General features: G+C 39.9%; 1 protein-coding gene across 3 annotated transcripts in view; it reads left to right on the top strand.

The window, feature by feature from the left end:
* FLT1 (fms related receptor tyrosine kinase 1) overlaps positions 1-19,221 on the top strand; it is a 132,419-nt gene that overhangs the window by 9,452 nt on the left and 103,746 nt on the right. For all 3 annotated transcript variants that reach the window (XM_067562924.1, XM_067562925.1, XM_067562926.1), the window contains exons 2-3: positions 11,875-11,971; positions 12,241-12,464. In XM_067562924.1, the coding sequence (XP_067419025.1) occupies positions 11,875-11,971; positions 12,241-12,464 (321 nt within the window). The remainder of the gene's footprint in view (positions 1-11,874; positions 11,972-12,240; positions 12,465-19,221) is intronic.

Below are 19,221 nucleotides of genomic sequence, written 5' to 3'. Positions count from 1 at the left end.
CTGGACTCCATATCATCAGGAGGTCCCCTTCCATTCCTACGTTCCCAGAGTGTTATGGGCATATTTCTGAGTTTTTAGATGTTCACATGGAATATTCCCCAAATTCAGTTTGTTATAACTTGTTTTCTTTCTAATGCAAGCGAAGCTATAATAAATGTTAGGAAGCTTGCTAGGAAAGGAATTGTGTACTTGTTCAGTTTAGTTGGAGTAGGGAAACTCATCAGTTTGCTCTATGTAGGAATTTTATGTGATTCATATAGAAGTTTTGGTCTCAGTGTATTTATGTATAGTAGTACTTTCCAAATACCTTGCTAATAAAGAGACATTTCTCAAAACAAAATAAAAATACTACAATGATGGTTATTTCATGGTGAACATTTATGCCCAGTATTAGAATTCAAAGCAAATCATAACGAGTGATGATAGATGTCATGAGCTAAGGTAGATCTGATTTCACCCACAGAGAATTAGAAGGCTAGGGATATGCAACACACAAACAGTACAGGTTTGGAGGTGTGATGGTCTTCTCTTTGCATGTCCCCGGTAGCAGACCACTAACACACAACTGCCCAATGGAACATTGACTACTCCACATATTGCAGTGAGCTGAGCAGGGACCGCTCACATCTTACCCACCACCTTTGAACCCTTTGAAGGTGTAGGAGTAAAAGTGAGTATGCTGAGGTGCAGAATTAGAGTCTCAGAGACCTCCACCACACTGACTTTTCATGCTGAGCATACATAGCTCTTGAGGTCCTATTGGATCTATCACTATTTTTGGATTCTCAAGTTCTGGACAGATCCATTTTAACACTATATACAAATGATAAACAAACAAGCAGTCTCAGTGGCCAGTGACTACTGCGGACCAGGGGGATGCACCTATTCTCTAACATAGCTATTGAAACCATCACTGATATTCTTTGCCACCTCTAGGCTAGACTATTTTGATGTGCCAAATTGGTTGGATAGAAAAGGAAACTTTTATTGAAAACTTAAATTTATTCCCCCAGTTTTTTGTGGAAACTCAACATTTTGAATTACTGCATCTGAAGAAGAGAGCTGAAGTCTCTCGAAAGCTTATGTCTGCAAATATTAAATTTGTTAGTCTTTAAAGTGCCACAGAACTCTCGTTGTTTTTGCTGTATACAGACTAACATGGCTACCCCTCTGGAACTATTTTGAATTTTGCACTGCTTTGCACTTCTGGCATCCTTTTTATGGCTTCCCTATTTTTGTGATGATCTTAGCCAGGGGTTCTCCAGCTTTCTTTGCTGGGGCCCCCTTTGAAAATATTTCAGGCTGTGATGACCCTCACCATGCCACCCTTACTTCTGTGCTGCTACTGCTGCTGGGGATGGCACTGCCTTCAGAGCTGGGGACCCAACCAGCAGCCACGACTCTCTGGCCACCCAGCTCTGAAGGGTGTAGGTTATCAGCCAGAGCTTCAGCATGGGTGGGGACTGACAGCTCACGACCCTTCCTCCCATAATAACCACGCGACCGCCAGGTTGAGAAGCCCTGAATCTGAGCTGTCAATGTACTGTGGGAAATGGCAACACTTTGGAGGCTGCTAATTGGAGAGCATGTTTATTTCATGCACTCATCTGTAACCGTGACTTGATATTATTTTTCTAGATAACATCAACAAGACGTTTACACCTTTAAATAAAATGGCTGGATGACCGATTCTTGTGAATCCAGTTGGGGATGAACATGTCTGTGTATGTACGAGAACATATGCATGTACAAGAAAATTACTGCTGTAACTTTTGTAGCATGTGCCACCCAAGCATGTAGCTGAGAGGTTGTCAGAACCGTTCTGCCTTCAGCTTTAACTATTAGGTGTTACATGTTGCTTATCTAGCACCTGGGAATTTTTATTTTGTTAAAATGCTAAATCAATACACTTTAAACAAAAGTGCTACCACCTCACTCTCAGATCCCAACCGGGAGGGGGTGGGGGGTTAATGTTTGGTGGAAAGGGCCAATTTGAGAGGCTCTGTGTATCTTCCTCTGTCTGTCAAGACCTCCCACAGGCAGCTAGCTACTCATGTGCATATCTGACTGCCTTTTAACTCCAAGACATAGAACCAGAGTGAGGGCTAATTACCATACACAGCACTTGTCTGACACATGATAGCAAGCCCTGAGATTTCCTAAATGTGCTAGGTCAGGCCCCCTTGGGAGCTTACTTATCCACTCTCTTGGTCTGATTATTATATCCAAATAATAGTTTGATCATTTAAACTAACTCAGAAAGAAGTTTGGGGCTTGATGCAAAAATTAGTAGGTGAAATTCTTTGGGCTGTGTTATTCAGGTGGTCAGAGTAGATGATCACAGTGGTCCCTTCTGGCTTTAAGGTAAAAAACTATTAATTATCATTCTCCTGTCATGATGCATATTTTGTCTGTAAATAACTTTTACTTGCAAGTTCAAAAAAATCATTAAAATAGGACACATGACAGTTGCAAAAGAGGCATGCATGAGTTTAGAGAATAGAGTCAGTGAGAAACAAGGCAGTTCAACATGAACTGTGTGTGTGTTTCTAATTATTGCTGTTGATATCAATATGCTCACCTCTATACGGAGCAAACAGGAGACATAGCCAATGAGCTTACAATCTAAGGGCTGGATCCTATAAACTCTTACTACCATATATAGTGCTAATGCCATATATAGTTCCATTTAAAAATTAAAGCTACTATTCCATTATGCTAGTTTAATGAGGTGGCCTGCTTAAAAGAAAGGATGGTCCAGCAGTTAGGGCACTAACCGAGGATGTGGGGGACAGGGTGCTGTGCCTAAACGTTATGTGTGATGTTGGGCAAATGTTTGTGCCTCGGTTCCCAATCTCTAACAAGGCAGGGATAATAACACAGCCCATCCTTGGAAGGACGCAGTGAGCATAAATACATTAGATTGAGAGGCATTCATTAAAATAGGTAATGGGGGGCTACCATATAAACAGCTGAGATAGAGGGTGGTGTCATGAACGTTTCAGGAGGTCAGAAATACTCGCATTTTTTCACTCTAGGTGCTCCTTAGAAGGTTTCTGCTTTGTCAAGGGCAGTATTGATGGTAACTGAAAAAATTCACTGAGAGTTAAACCAAAGATAGACTAGAGGTTAATAGCTCTCTTTGCAAATGGAGGTAATTTAGAGCTTTAAATGACTCTTCAAAGTGCCCCTCAAGACTGATTTTAGGCAAAAGTATTATTTAGCTCAGTAATGGAACTGACACCATGTACAGGTACAAATATTCCAACCACAAAAAATTGAATTTACCCATTGAACCGTACACAGTTTCTTCAGAAAAGATTTTAATGTAACAGTATGCCAGCAGGAATTTGGTCATAAAACCTTACGAGCATCAAAGGTGTCTTTTAAAAAAAATATATTAGAAAAGAACAAGTCATGTATACAGAAGAATAGATTGGCCAATGGCCATATAATGGGCCAGTTTGTGTAAATCAGTGTATCGCCATTGTTTTCAATGGAGACACAGTGAATGTCATTAGTGGAAGGGCTCCACACTTTTGGTTATTTTGGCTACATTCTGCAATTGTTACATTGGTAAACACAAATGTGAGTATTTCCATTCCTTTCAATGGGCTGACTCATATGAGGCAGTATTCAGACACTTAAGTAAGAAGTGCACAATTTAGCCCATATTGTAAGCGAATAATCTTTAAATTATTCAGGTTAAGAAGAATTTTGAATAGTGGAAATTAGAGAGGTGAAAGAACTTAGGGGACCTTATCCATTCTCCCACCAATGCAGGATTGTCCTGTACAGTATAAAAATTATGTCTGATGATTGAATATACATTTTTTAAATTGGGAGAATATTGTATTTGCCAATAGAAAGCACTAAGGGGGAGATATGTTTAATGAGCTTTAAAATGTATGCAAATCCAGCACTCAGTAAAACAATTAAGTCTATGATGGATAACTTTATTGCACATTGATGGCACTTTAAATCCAGAAGGTCAGAAGCTCTGTATACACTGCAGTTTGCAAAGATAAACTGAACATTCTCATTAATCTCTTTGTGGTGTAGATACGAAAGATTAGCAAGTACATTCAAGCTAACTGTTATGGTAGAGGGATGTTTATCCCAATAGTTCTTAATTATGAAAAGTAAAAAATGATGATTAATTTTAAAAAGACACAAGGTTAATTCATTTCACCCCATGTGTACAGTTACGCACGTGTGTAAATGCTTGTAGAATTTGGGGCATATATGTTCTCTGAAGATCACACACAATATCAGTAACATTTATATACACACATTTATTTTATCTGTGGTGTACAATAATTTGAAATAAGCCTATGTATAAGTCCACAAAATAGAGCAAAAGTTTCTGTTTCTTGAGTGCAAAAAGACTGCTGTAGTGTCCCATATGTTAGAATATACTTCAACCACTTTTATTCTTTAGCGCCTTTGCATCACCAGCTGAAAGCTCTGTCTAGTCTACTAAATACTGCCCAAACCATGTTTTGTGCTTTGTCAAACAGTTCTTTGACCCTGTCTTTAGGCAGCTTGGGTAACTTTTGTCACCTAAACTGGTATTTGCACCAATTGGTTCAGTAATCCTATTGGCTTACTTAAATGTATCCAACAAATTTAAAATAATGAGTAATATGGGGGGTCATTTGTTGTTGTCACATGAAAAGAAGTTACACCCCAATGTAGGTCACTGTAAGGGTAGGCTGCTGATGGTCGCTTAGTGACAGGCATAATGATTAATGAACATGTCCTGTTAAGCCATGACCTTTCCAAAAAGCCAGTGTCAAGTAAAATGCCTGAAGAAGGTACACAGAAGGCGTGATCCCCTTGTAAATATTGACAGTAGGAATTTCTATGCTATTCTCTTTCTCTTTGTCTCTTCTGGTAAGCTTGTCAAACCCTATTGCATTTGTTCTTTGAATCATTTTTGTATCATTTAAAAAATGTACGAAAGCTAATGACCCATGCAGGGATGGAATGTAAAGAAAAGCAATTTCTCTTCAGACCTGTACCACTTTGATGGTAACACACTATTGTCTTGTGTGTGGACTATCTACTACAAATAGGATTCTGTATTTTGGGGCTTTGTTGCTGGAAATCTGAAATATTAAACATATGTCAATATTGGGTTTGTTGGGGGCAAACATTAAGTTAGGTGCCTCAGTGTTAATGTGGTTAATTACTGTAGTTAAATATTTAAAGTGCACTAGAATTCAATGGTAAGAATCCAGTTTACTTCAATGGGAGCAGGCCAACACTGGAGCAGTTTTAAAATTCCACCCACAGTAATTACAAAACACAGCTAGCTGTATCTTTTAGATATAGTTAATATATGTAATAAGACAAAAACCTGGATACACATCAAACGTATCTGGGATTTCTTTTGACCACAGATTGGAGTGCTGAGAGAATTTCTTGCATTGAGCTCAGTAACTATGAGATGGGTCTCCTGGATTATTATGAAGCATACATTTCCAGGGTTTCCTATTTTATAAGAGTTATAAATGTGTTGCGTGACATTTTGTATGGGGACATTTTTGCTTCTGACATCATAGATTAACTGAGAAAAAAATGCCACATTTGTAACATTTCTGATCCGTCACCATTAGCAGAATAAAAAACAATAACAAAACAAACAAACAAAAAATCAAACATAACACAAAACCAGAACACTCCAATGGATGATCAGCTGGATGACCCTGGATTAGTGTTCTGGACTACCCCGTAGATGAGCTGAGTTCAGTGGTGGCAACTAGGTCATGCTAACTCCATGAGATAGAATCCCAAGAAACCTTATCTTAGACCGTGTCCTGTGGAGCACAGACTGTGTCTCCTTTTTGTTTGTACAGTGTTAATTCCTACAAGACCCTAGTGCAATTGGGCCCTGATCCTAATTGATCTCTGGCAGCTATTATAATATAAACAATATTTAATAATAATTTGGTCTTGAAGGTCAAGCTAATGGTAGACATTGTCATGGGCACCCAGCTTTTCCAGTGTTTTCAATCACTGGTCTGAAGGCTGGCACTTCTGCCCTTACATAGGAAGCCAGATCAATAAAACAATAACATTTTTCTTCATTGCAGGAATCTTGGAATCCTCATTATAAGAATAATTAGTATGATCATTAAATGCTCATGTCTGGTAGTTCATGGGACTATTCAAATTGTTTAGCTTGAGAGCATTGACAAAAGTTATAAGCCAAAGTGTCTGAATTTCTCTTCTCAATAGCTGCCTGACAACCACTGGTTAGTTGCAGCCCTTCTTGAGATTTTTATTATAGAGTATGTTCAGTCTCAAATTTTCAGTGTTTGGATTTAGCATTAGCATTTCAGAATTGAAAATCTGCCAGACCGTGAATATCTACAAGAGTTTATCCAGTACATCAGTAGCGCATGTGTTAATGGAGCCAAGAAATCAGTTTTTAGATTTTTAGAAAGATGATGAAAAAAAATGTAAATTTACTGGTCAGAGTTTTCAAATGATAAATCACTTCTTTATAGATTTGTGACCCTTTCTTCTTTTAACCACTCATTTAGAAATACATTGAATTTTATTTCCAGTCAACAATGTGGTTTTCTTGATGAACCACAGAAGACTTTATGACTCAAGTTCTCCTACTAATATACACATTTCTGATAATGCCTGTGGTCCTGTTTCAGGAAACATTCTTGTTCAGGGAACCATTTAAGCCTGGCTTAAGTTCCATTCAAGTGACTTAGATTTGCTTTAAGCACGTGCTTAGGTGCTTTCCTGAATTGAGGGTTGAATGAGAAAAAGTAACGTAACTAAATTAACTTCAATCACCAAGTAGTCTTGTATAAAAGTAGTAATTGAAATCAGCTAGAAAACAGTTGCAGGATCTTTTCTTACCTGGTCTCTAGTCTATAGTACTATGTCCAGTTTTGGGCCCCCTACTACAGAAAGGATGTGGACAAAATGGAAAGAGCCCAGCAGAAGGCAACAAAAATGATTAGGGGGCTGGAGCACATGACTTATGAGGAGAGGTTGAGGGAACTAGGCTTGATTAATCTGCAGAAGAGAAGAATGAGGGGGGATTTGATAGCAGCCTTTAACTACCTGAAAGGAGGTTCCAGGGAGGATGGAATTAGTCTGTCCTCAGTGGCAGTAGATGATAAAACTAGGAGCAATGATCTCAAGTTGCAGTGGGGGAAATCTAGGTTGGATATTAGGAAAAACATTTTCACTAGGAGGATGATAAAGCACCGGAATGGGTTACCTAGGGAGGTGTTGGAATCTCCATCCTTAGATGTTTTTAAGTCCTGTCTTGACAAAGCCCTGGCTGGGATGATTTAGTTGGGGTTGGTCCTGCTTTGAACAGGGGGTTCGACTAGGTGACCTCCTGAGGTCCCTTCCAAACCTAAACTTCTATGATTCTATGAATAAACATCTGCCTTTGGTATGCAAAGGTGATTGAAAATAACCCAAAAAGGTAGAAAGAAAAGTAAGACAAAGACTTGCCTTAAGAGCTTTCTCATTATACAGGGGGCCAGATTCAATGTAGCTATGCTTATTTACACCATCAGCAGATCTGGCCTATGATAATATTTTGGCAGGTTCAGATTAATTTTAACCCACTGAAAGAAACAAATTTAACAAATAAGACAGTAATCTGAAGACAACTTGAATGTAAGGACAGCAGCCCTTCCTCCAATGAATTAATTAAATTAAACAAGGTAACTGAATAATTCAGAAGTTATTTTCTAGTGACTACTATATAGAAGAACAGTTTTCTTGCAGGAGCTGATTCTGCATTCCTCAAGATGGAAAATTGTCCCATTGAAATGAAGAGATATTTTTCATTTGTTGGGACTGCTTATGCATTAATCATATAGGCATAAGCCCTCACTTCAGTACTCAGCGAACCTCAACTCAGGTCATTAGTGGGGCGTGTTCTAAAGACCACTGTAATCAGTGGAAAGACTCCCATTGGTTTCAGTGGGCTTTGTCTAAGGGTATGTCTACACTGATGGCAGCAAAGTTACCGCGGTCAGATTGATCTTTCTGGATCAATTGAGCGGTCAGTGTAGACCCACCCAATTGATCAGGAAGTCGACGCTGGTAAACCACCCCCTCAAGTGGCATAGCGCCATGTCAACGGGAACATAGATCCCGTCGGTGCAGTGCAGTGAAGACACCGCACAGAAGGGAAGCACAGCAGTCGACGGGAGTTACACAAGCTACTCTGTGTAACACCCGTTGACTGCTGCCGAATTTCCAGGTAAGTGTAGACCAGGGCTAAGTGTTCTGCCTCAGCTGAGTAAGGACATCAGGATTTGGCCCTATGTGCTTTTCAATATCACAAGTTTTACAGTTTGCTGAAGAAGTGCTATTGAAATACAACAGAAATACATAGGAAATATTTTAAAGAGAGATGTCTTTTAAAGAGTCTACTTGCAATTTTCCAGTGCCTCAGTAAACACAAATGGGTAAAGATAGGTATAGATTCAGTGTAGACAAGAACATCAGTATAATGCTTAGTTTCAATAGGAAAAAAGGCAATATAAATTGGTTGTGGCCAGACTTTTAAGGATGCTGTGGAAATAAAAAGTAGGAAATGCTATGTGTTCTACATCTCTCATTTCGAATGTGCTGAATGCAGGTTAAGCCACCTTTTTGCGAAGACCTTACATGTTGCAGTTGCAGAATAACTGGCAGTAGAGCAGAGAGATGGGACCCAGCTGTAATGACTATAAAGGGAATTCTTTTTTGAGGCTGTTGGACACAGAAAGATCTTGCCATTCTCTCTGGCTTTCTAGTTCCCAGACTGAGTAATCACTCTCTTGTGTCCCACACATGGTCCCCCTCAAGTCCTAGCCTGGATTAAGGCAACCATGAAAGGAACTGATGACTTCATCACAGCATAAACATGTAATATGTCACGTCAAATACAAATGGAATCAGCTCTTCAGCCTATAAGGATTGTTTGGACTTTTGTAAATACTGGGTTTTATGTTTTCCAAAATGGGTTGCCAGGCATTTGATGTTTGACACATATCAATGTTATCATGGGCTAGAATTTATCTTTTATAATAATTCTGCTGATGGGGAGAACACAATAAAATTGTGTATCACTTGTTATGGGACTATTGCTGTGCTGATTTGTCAAAACTGTCTACTTAAAAAATAGTCTTCAAGCAAAGTTTTTGATTTGGAGGGAAGGAAAGAAATAACATTTGGTTTTAAAAAGTCAGCTTTCTTATGAAAGACTGATTTCCACATTTCAGCTCACCATTGTTCAACAAACAAATTGCAGAGATCTGGTATAGATTTTTTAAAAATGTATCTTTGCAGGAAACTACCATTTAATCTGTCTGTAGACTGATAGTGCTGTATTTTATTAATTTAATTTTATATAATTTTGCACACCGTGATAGCTCATGAAATACATATAGAAACAATTCTATGGATGCATACAGTGTAATTGTCAGCATTTTTATCTCACACCTTGGCCACAAATACTTCATGATCTACAGCAGGGCTCAACCTCTGCACCTTCTGTGTCTACACCTGGAGCCAAAGGAGGATCTCCATTAACTGTAGTAGCACTTGTATTCCCTGTTGGCTAATCACCAGACATACAGATGGCAGCAAATGAGCAGGTCTGACATTCCAACTGGCAGAGAAGACAGTAGTGCACGTACATACAGACATACTAATCAGCACATTACATCTAATTTTCTTGAGGATCCCAACGGACACAGTGCTCATATAAACTATTGCAATTCTTGGCATCTGGGTCTCTGAAGGAAACACCAGCTTGTACAGGACACAGTGGCTCACATCTTCAGCAGGAAAGACTGCTGAGAACGTTTCACTTTGGTGCTCTATGCCCTCAGTTGGCTCCCAGCTCACTTCCGTTGCCAATTAAAAGACCCTATCTTGCTTACTGAGACTCTTAGTGGCTCATAGTCCATCTACATTATTGCTCCATTCACAGCCTACCAAGTCATCTGCCCTTCTCTGGGACAACACAGCCAACAATGCCCAGGGTGAAGACCTCCAAAGTAGGAGATAGATTGTCTTTTGTGAAAGGCCCTCAGCTATGCAAAGACCGACCAAAGGAAATAAGACAAAGCTTGAGCCTGTCCATATTCAGAACATGATACAAGACGTGTTTTCATGCCAAATCTTTCCCAAAATAACAGACAACAAATTCACACGCACACACCACCTAATAAGCAAAAGCTGCTGAACCTGGCAGAGGCACAGAGTCCATCAGTCTACATCTCTAGTCTATTTGGTGCCTAGATACAACTGTGATAGGCCCCTCAAATTATCTAAAATAGACAGATTAAAAATCTTACTCCCCCATATTTCAGTGCATAATAGACAATACAATTGTATATTTCATGCTGTCTCCTTCATACATTGGCTATAAAATACTTTCCCTTTCTCTGCAAATGGCACTGTGCTTGAATTCTTTCAAATTTACAGATACTCTTCTACTACAATGCAAAATCCTCATCACTTTCATTTTCCAGTGTTTCGGTATTACCTAAACCAGTGGTTCCCAACCTTTTCTCTGCTGCGGCACACCTCAAGCTCCAGGATCTCTTTTCCCCACCCCCCTGCCGGTGGCTGCAGGAGGGGAGTGGAGGGGTAGAGAAGCCAACCCATTGTTCACACAGGAGGGAAGAGAGAGAGATTGAACTCTGATTGGTTGCTCTGCCCTTGGAAGAGGTGGGGCAGTGAGGCAGACAGCCAATCAGAAGGCGGCTCCCTCCCCTTGTTTTTTCACATGAACTTTTACAAATTATTCCATGGCACACCTGTTTGGGCCTGATGGCACACTGATTGGGAAACACTGACCTAGACTTAGGTTTAAGACAGCTGATATTGGCTTGTTGTACTGCTAGCTTCTGGAATGCTTTGCAATGAGATGGGAGATCAGGATCAATGCGTTGAAAGGTTCCCCCCACCTATACCCCTGCAAGAATTCTGTTACTTGTTTTTAAAGGAATATGTTTCAGGTTGCTTGACGTAAAAGATTCCATTTAAATATTATAATGATGGGCAAAGAGAGACAAAGGGGCCATTCGAGGCTGCTTGACAGTAGAGGAGCTTGCTGCAGTAGGGGATGTTAGACAGAAGGGCTATGGCTTTAAATCAAAAGGAGTAAATCCTGAGTTCCTTACACAGTCTTTTCAAAGATCCTCTGGACTTTGCAGAGAGTTTTATACGAGAGTTCAGCATAACTGAGGCCCTTCTTTTGTCTCCTTAGAGATCCATACATGCATCTCACCTTCCTATGTGGAAAGAGAAGCCATCCACCTCCATTGCTTCCTCCTCTTCCTTTTTCCTCTGGACTCCATGGAGAGCTCTCCATGAATCCAGCATCCACTTGCAGAATGGGCTGGGGCTTGCATTGTCCTCTCACAGACCTGTGGCGTTCCCCAGGGAAAGATGATACAGCCAGATAGTACAGTGAATGGCTGTTCCATTGGCGATATATAGCCACGGAGTGCTCAGTGTGAGGCTTCTGAGGGCAGAGAACCTCCATGTGGATGGCATTAGTCTATACTGATCCCCAGGTCCCAGGGCCTGTTCCTTGTGGGAAAACCACGCCCCTTGAATGAAACAATTCTGGAGCAAGCTCAACATGGTGAACCTTGCAGAGGTTTCCTCTCTCTTCCTTCCCCACTTTGTGTGTTAATTCCATAGGAGAGGTTGTCGGGCCTTAAGCAAGGACTTCAGGACTTGGCCCAAAGGAAGGCATGTGGGAAAATAATCCAACAATTACGCTGCACCATGGCAGTGATGATAGCACTGTGAATGTGAGCCGATTGAATGCTGGAAGGCTACTTACCATTGTTAATGCTTCTTTTATTGTTTTTCTAGGATCTAGTTCAGGGTCAAAATTTAAAGGTCCTGAACTGAGTATAAAAGGCGCACAGCACGTCATTCGAGCAGGCCAGACTTTAAATCTCACATGCAGGTAACCAGCTGATTTGGCTTGAGATAATTTGCCCGGGTATTAATCCACCTGATTTTTTTTTCTTTTTGTAACTGAAACTGTATTGGGGGGACAATTGGGAGTTAACCTTAATGGCAATTGTTTGATAGCTTTCTATTGTTGTTTTTGGAGAACAAGATTAAAGAGAACCCCAGAAATAGCCTGATATAATAAAACAGAAAGCTTGGGAACCGGAGCTATATAATTGTAGCCCAACATCATTGTTTTTACTTCCTTATCTGTGTTTGCAGGGGGGAAATGGTTCATTCATGGTCTCTGCCTGAAGCTCCAAGTAAGGAGAGCAAAAGGCTGAAAGTAATTAAATATGCCTGTGGAAGGAATGGCAAACAGTTCTGCAGCAGCCTGACCTTGAGTAGAACTCAAGCAAATGACACTGGATACTATCGCTGCAAATATCCATCATCAAGTGCTGTAAAAAAGAAGACAGAATCTACAGTCTATATATTTATTAACGGTAAGATTCCAATTTTTTAAAATGTTCCTCGGGACTTTAAATTCAGCAATGTTAAAGTGACCAAAAGTGTTGCAAGTCAACTATGGATAAATGTCTAAAGGACATTTTCAGCTTTGCATGTGAATGATGTTTTCAGCTTTGCAAAAAGGTCATGCAAATTTGCCAGCCAATGTACAAAATCTGCTTGCCCACCGTTCACTGTGCAGCTGGATGATAATGCAAAAACTAGGGCTAACATTTTATTTGTTAGTGAAAAATAATGGAAGAAAAAGTGACTAGAAAAAAAAACAAATCCAAGTACACACCCTGGGCAAGTAGAATTTTGCAAGGTTGATTTATCTGAAATGAAGGTGTGTATCTGTGAAATGATTACGACATCACAAAGCCATATCAAATGGTCATTCAAAAATATATTTGCCATGATACTCCTTATAGATGTTAAATGCTATTAAGAGACCATAGGCTTCTAGTTGGCCAAAGGATGCCAAATGCTGTGTCTTGTTGCAGATGGAGAGATCCACTTTCCAGTTTACCAGAGGAATATTTTCATGTTGTAGAAAATTAATATTTAAGTGTTTGTCACTTTCAAAAAATTCAGTACTCTGGAATTGTAGCAGATATTAAACATATTGATTCTATTTTATATCATTCTGAATATCAACTCTTTTGGGTTCAACAATCAAAGATTGTGTAAATATGTGGAAAATACCTGGATTAGGTCACTTAAATTATATGAAAAAGAATGGCTTGCTTGCCCTATTTTCTATAGGGATATTAATCAAGCACAAAATGCACTAAAAATAAAAGAAAGTTATAATAAACCCTTCAGGTTTTGCATTTGCTTTTGAATTTTAATCTTCCTTGAGTTTTAATTCTTTGAATTTACAGCAAAAAAGTGACTAGATTAATGTCAGGTGTCAGATTACTAGATTTTAAAAACCTGCGTTAGAGAGAATCCAAAATGGAAACTTTTCCAAATTACGTGTCTGCCTCCCCTATTGAAGTGGAGTTTTGGTCTTACAAAATGAAGAACATGACTGAGGCTGTGGAAAAGTGGAACCAATCAAACCTGTTATTTAACTCTAACAGAAAACAAGAGACCAGTTCCTTATGGTCTATATCCTGCCTTACCCTAATTTATACAGTCAGTGCTGCTCTTTCTACCACTGAACAACACTACGAAATTATATTCTCCTCTCAGTGTTCAACCATTTACCTATGTGACTTTCAGTAGCATAACTCTGGGTATCCAGCTTTTATCCCTAAAAGTGTAAAGAAGGCAGGAGGTTACTAATTTATTGACTGACATCTCCTGCTGCCCATGAAAATCTGCAGCTTTCCAGAATAGTAGCTCTTTTCCTTTTTCATATCGAGACCCCCCTGAACCTTCCTTTCCATCTAGCTGGGATCTATCTGGCAATGTTCTCCCATTTAGCAATATGAGAAGAGCAAAAGTAATTGTGACTGCTTGACTCCAGGTTGAGAATCCATGTGCTAGGACTAGGACTACATTGCTACATATAGGAGATTCCTACATGGTGTCTCTCTCTCTCTCATTATCTTTCCTGCATGAGGTGTTAACACTACTTGTATGTCACTGAATTAAGTTGAGACACAGTTGTGTGTTGTTTCTTAGATTCTCTTTCAAATATATGTCAGATGCACAAGAGTCAGGATGGAATTTCTGGTAGATGCAGATGGCTGGAGAGAAACAGCAGGTCCTCATTGACAGAGTGGTCTCTGCAGCAGGATAAATATCTTTAATATGCTAGTTTAAAGTGCCTAAGTCACTTAGGAGCCTAAAGCCTGTCGACTTTCAATGAGAGTTAGACTTTCAAGTGCCTAAGTCTCTTTGGAAAATGGGACTTAAGTGCTTTTGAAAATTTTATCCTCCACCTTGTTTCCCAGGAAACTTGTCCAACATTGTTCAGGAGACAATCCTGTCCCAAGCTGACATATTTCTGGCACCCCAGTTTTTAGAATCTGATGTTGTGTTTAGTGGAGTGTCAGTTTCTTAACAGCAAGGTATTGATAATCTCAATATAAGTCACAATGGATGCATGTACCAGCCTAGGGACAATGGAATAAATTACAGAATAACTGCTTGATCAATGCCTGATGAGTTTATTCCTCTGAATTACTGTAAAGTGGGGAGAAAACTTATTGAGCCTACATGCATTTGCAACTTTAAGAAGAAATGTTGAGCAAGCCAAAGGAGATGTAGCTTTGTGAATTCAAGAAAAAAGGACAGTTGTTATATCTAGCTAGGTGCAGATGCTACCCCAGTTTGTAAATTTGTTTCTAGGTGGTTCCTGTATCTTCCTTTGAGTCCAGGATCTACAGTTCCCAGGAAGCATGGGGGAGGGAGGAGGAGAGAGAGAGTGTGAGTTCTGTGAAAAAGTGAGGGGAATGAACCTTATCTTTGCTGTTATCAAGCTTCCCAAGTCTTCCTTAAAGGGGTGAAAGTACAAAACAAATTGGTGATGAGCATAAAAGAACCACAGAAAAACAGAAATCTAAGTTATTCAAGTGCCTCATGATTCCTGCTGCTGTGATCTGCTGTTTCTCCCATGGCCCCGGGATCAGTATGGTGTTATCATTTATAAGGGAAGGTGCATGCAATGCAAATGCCTCTTAACTTATGTCAGTGCTTTTTGGAAGCCAGCATGGAATGTATTTACTGAGCTCAATTTGGAAACAAATAAATAAACTTCCTTTGAAGATTTTTAATTTTTTTGAAATGGGTGCTTGGGAAACAAACTGTTATAAAATCAGGATCATTCTTAGTTATGTATTGTTTCCTGTGACAGGACATACGTGTCAGTCAATTCCCCACATTAGCTCCATGTGGATTACTAAAGTGCCTCTTTCCCATGTTTTAACACTCTGCACAGGAGAATAAATAGCTGCTATTTACAAACACAGAAACTGAATCATGAAAGTTGATATTGTTTGTACAGGAAGTCCTCACTTATTGTTTTCAAAATGTTATTTGTTTCCGTAATTAGAGTGACTTTGAATATGAACTGGATAGAAAAGAATAGACGTATTAAACCTTTCAGGTCAGTAATACAAATATCCTATTGCAGAGGAAAAGCTTATATATACAGAAAGGAAGATAAAAGTCCCCTTTTCACTGTGAGGTAATGAAAATTCTTGCTGAAGAAGATGAGATGAAAATGCCATATGCCCCAACACTCAACATGGTACTTTCAAGATCCTGCGTTTCCTTATCATCCTGGCAGGCCCCAAGAGACTCTTTCAGAAGCCAGTCAATATATAGACAACCCCTTTTTCCACTGGAGCAGTCACTACTGAGTTGCACTGGGGGGTGAGTGCACAGTCTGTGCAGTAGTAACCCTGGCATCACACAACCAGGAACTGATCCAGCAAGAGAGGGAAAGGAATACGCTTGAGAGCTTTGACTGTGTTGCAGTTCACTAAGAAAACTGGCCTATGTATAGTGCATGAGACCACAGAAACCTTATGAGCCCTAGGAGGGAGAAGGACATTGGAATTTGAAATTCAGCAAGGCTTTTTGCAAGTTTCTTCTGATCCCGGGGCCAAATCCTGCTCTGTATTCTCATCCTGCTGACCAGTCTGACCTGGCTTATTTAAGTAAACACCTCGTTTAATGGGACACTCGCGTTACTCACAGGAGTAAGGTGTCCAGGGTTTTCCACTTACAAATAGACCATATTAATGGGATGAAGACATTTAAGAAACATACCAAATTAGCAGCATGCCAGCTATTTTGACTGACTGGCTTCCCCAAGGCAGGATTCCTCAGTGACTGAGGAACATGTTTTATTCACCATCTTCATTAATGATCTGGAGGATGGGGTGGATTGCACCCTCAGCAAGTTTGCAAATAACACTAAGCTGGGGTAAGATACTCTGGAGGAAAGGGATAGGATCCAGAATGATCTAGACAAATTGGAGGTTTGGGCCAAAAGAAATCTGATGAGGTTCAATATGGACGAGTGCAGAGTCCTGCAGTTAGGACAGAAGAATCCCAGGCATTGCTACAGACTGGGGACTGACTGGCTAGGCAGCAGGTGTGCAGAAAAAGAGCTGGGGGTTATAGTGAACAAGAAGTTGGATATGTGTCAACAGTGTGCCCTTATTGCCAAGAAGGCTAACGGCATATTGGGCTGCAATAGTAGGAGCATTGCCAACAGATCAAGGGAAGTGATTATTCCCCTCTATTTGTCACTGATGAGGCCACATTTGGAGTATTGTGTCCATTTTTGGGCCCCCCACTACAGAAAGGATGTGGACAAATTGGAGAGAGTCCAGCGGAGGACAACAAAAATGATTAGGGGGCTGGAGCACATGACTTATGAGGAGAGGCTGAGGGAATTAGACTTGTTTAATCTGCAGAAGAGAAGAATGAGGGGGATTTAATAGCAGCCTTTGACTACCTGAAAGGGGGTTCTATGGAGGATGGAGCGAGGCTGTTCTCAGTGGTAGTAGATGACAGAACTAGAAGCAATGGTCTCGAGTTGCAGTGCGGGAGGTCTAGGTTGGATATTAGGAAAAGCTTTTTCATTAGGAGGATGGTGAAGCACTGGAATGGGTTACTTAGTGAGGTGGTGGGATCTCCATCCTTAGAGGTTTTTTAGGTGTGGCTTGACAAAGCCCTGGCTGGGATGATTTAGTTGAGGTTGGTCCTGCTATGGGCAGGGGGTTGGACTAGATGACCTCCCTTCCAACTCTAATCTTCTATAATTCTATGACTGCCACTTTCAGGTCTGTCTTTCTGGGTGAAGGCACACCATCTTTTCCAGATGTCTATTGCTCAGACTCCTCTTTTTCAGCTGCTGGGGCCCATTTTCTTTTTGCACAACAAGCATGCATTTCTCTGCACCCTCCATGACCACTGCTACCTGCTCTCATGATAGAGCTGGGGAAAACGAATAACTTTGGTTACTTTGATATTTTAACCCCAGAGCTTTGCAGAAATTCAAACGATTGTTGGTTCAGGTTGCCACATTGCCATTTCCTCTGGTCAGTTCGGGTTTAGGCAGTAGCAACATTTTAATACTAGCAAAATTGAGAATTTTTCCCCAGAGTGAAATTGAGAGGAAAGTTAGCCAGTTTCACAGCCAAATGGTCTTTCTTTCTTTACAGCAAAGTAGGGTAAGTTTTCAGCCAGGGCAACTACCTTTTCATTCTCTCAAAATCTGTCATTGAATTGGAGGGGAATCTGATAACTGTCTTGAGGCTTGGTCAGCAATAAGAATGGTTTTGTATAGTCCTAATCTGATTATCAAACTCCAATTTGTCATTCTTCAAGGTATTTCCCAGCATTGTCAGTGTTCATGTATGCTAATTTATCTCCTTTGCATTATTCCCTGGATGTTGAAATATTCTCTGGTACTCCGTTTTACAATATTCTGGATACCTGATCTTGAAGATGAAGCAACTAAACAAGATTTTACTTCAATACCATTTAAAGTAGACATATTCATAAATCACCAATGACTACCGTTTCAAACGTGTCCTCTAATTATGATTGTTTCAATTTTTTGGTTGCCCAACATAAGATGACTAAGTGTTTCTACTGAATATTCAAAAATCAAGGCCCTCCGAATAAGTGGACACTGAAAAATTTAAGCCTTTGGACTTTCAAAGTGCTTGTTTTTTGAGAGCACATTTTGAAATCCTAGAGTCACATCCTGCAAGCCCTTGGTGCATAGAACTACCTTTGACATCACTGGGAATTCCAGCTGTTGGCAGCTGGCTGGATCAGGCCTTAGAGTTGGAATGGATTTAAAATGTAACTTGAATGGATTCACTCATAACACTGCATGATATTATATCTCTGAACAGGCAGACCATCTAAAAACAGCTCTTCAAAATCTTTGGTTTAAAGTTCAGAAGCCCCAGTGTCAGGAGAATTCAGTTGGTGAAGGTGTGACTTAAAAAAAACAAAAACCAAACCAAAAAAAAACAAATCTCTGAATGTTGACCAAAAATTTAGATTATTTTCTTCCTGTATTTTTAAAAAAAAATCAGTAATAACCTAGCAGTGGAACAATTTGCCCCAATGTTCTCAGTCTGGGAGGCTCTGCACCTCCCTTATGCCTTTCATGATCCATCTCTGCTATTTGGCACAGCTCTATCATATGAATCGTGCTTTTTGGCTAACAGATTGTCAAAGTCAATAATGTGATAGCACATTTGTTATGAAAAGGAAACTAGTTTAAACTATATTACAGCTGTACGCTGCATGTGGATACATTTTCAGTGCATAGGAAAGTTCCTGCTACAAAATAGAGCCATCGAGAACACACTGACATAATTAAACTTAGCTTCCATTCCTGCAGATGGAGATGCTTCGCTTTGCATACTGTGATTAGTTCCATTGAATTTACTGGGACTAGCCACAACGTGTAAAGATAAGCAAGTGCGTAAATCTTTGTGGTATTTGAGCTTTAGACTGTAAGATCTTTGGGGCAGGGACTATCTTTTCATCATGTGTGTGCACTGCCCAGCACAGTGGGTTTCTGCTCCTTGATTGCAACCTGTAAGAGTTACCACAATACAAATAATAAAATAGCAAATCCCTGACATTAATAATTTAGGGATGATGTTTATGAGAATAACTATATCTAAGGTCCTGTCTGTAATACATTTGAAACCATAATAGCAGCAACTGTCTGAATTGTGTAAGTGCAAGAATGTCTCTAATATGATTTCCCTGACTAATGACAATAAGGATATTTTGCTTTAAGAATTTTATTATAACCAT

Source organism: Emydura macquarii, unplaced genomic scaffold, assembly GCF_026122565.2.
Source record: "Emydura macquarii macquarii isolate MOO-44397 ecotype Brisbane River unplaced genomic scaffold, CSIRO-AGI_Emac_v2 contig_2473, whole genome shotgun sequence".
Taxonomy (NCBI): domain Eukaryota; kingdom Metazoa; phylum Chordata; order Testudines; family Chelidae; genus Emydura; species Emydura macquarii.
Note: the sequence above shows the minus strand (reverse complement) of the source record. Positions and strands in the feature narration are given on the sequence as shown.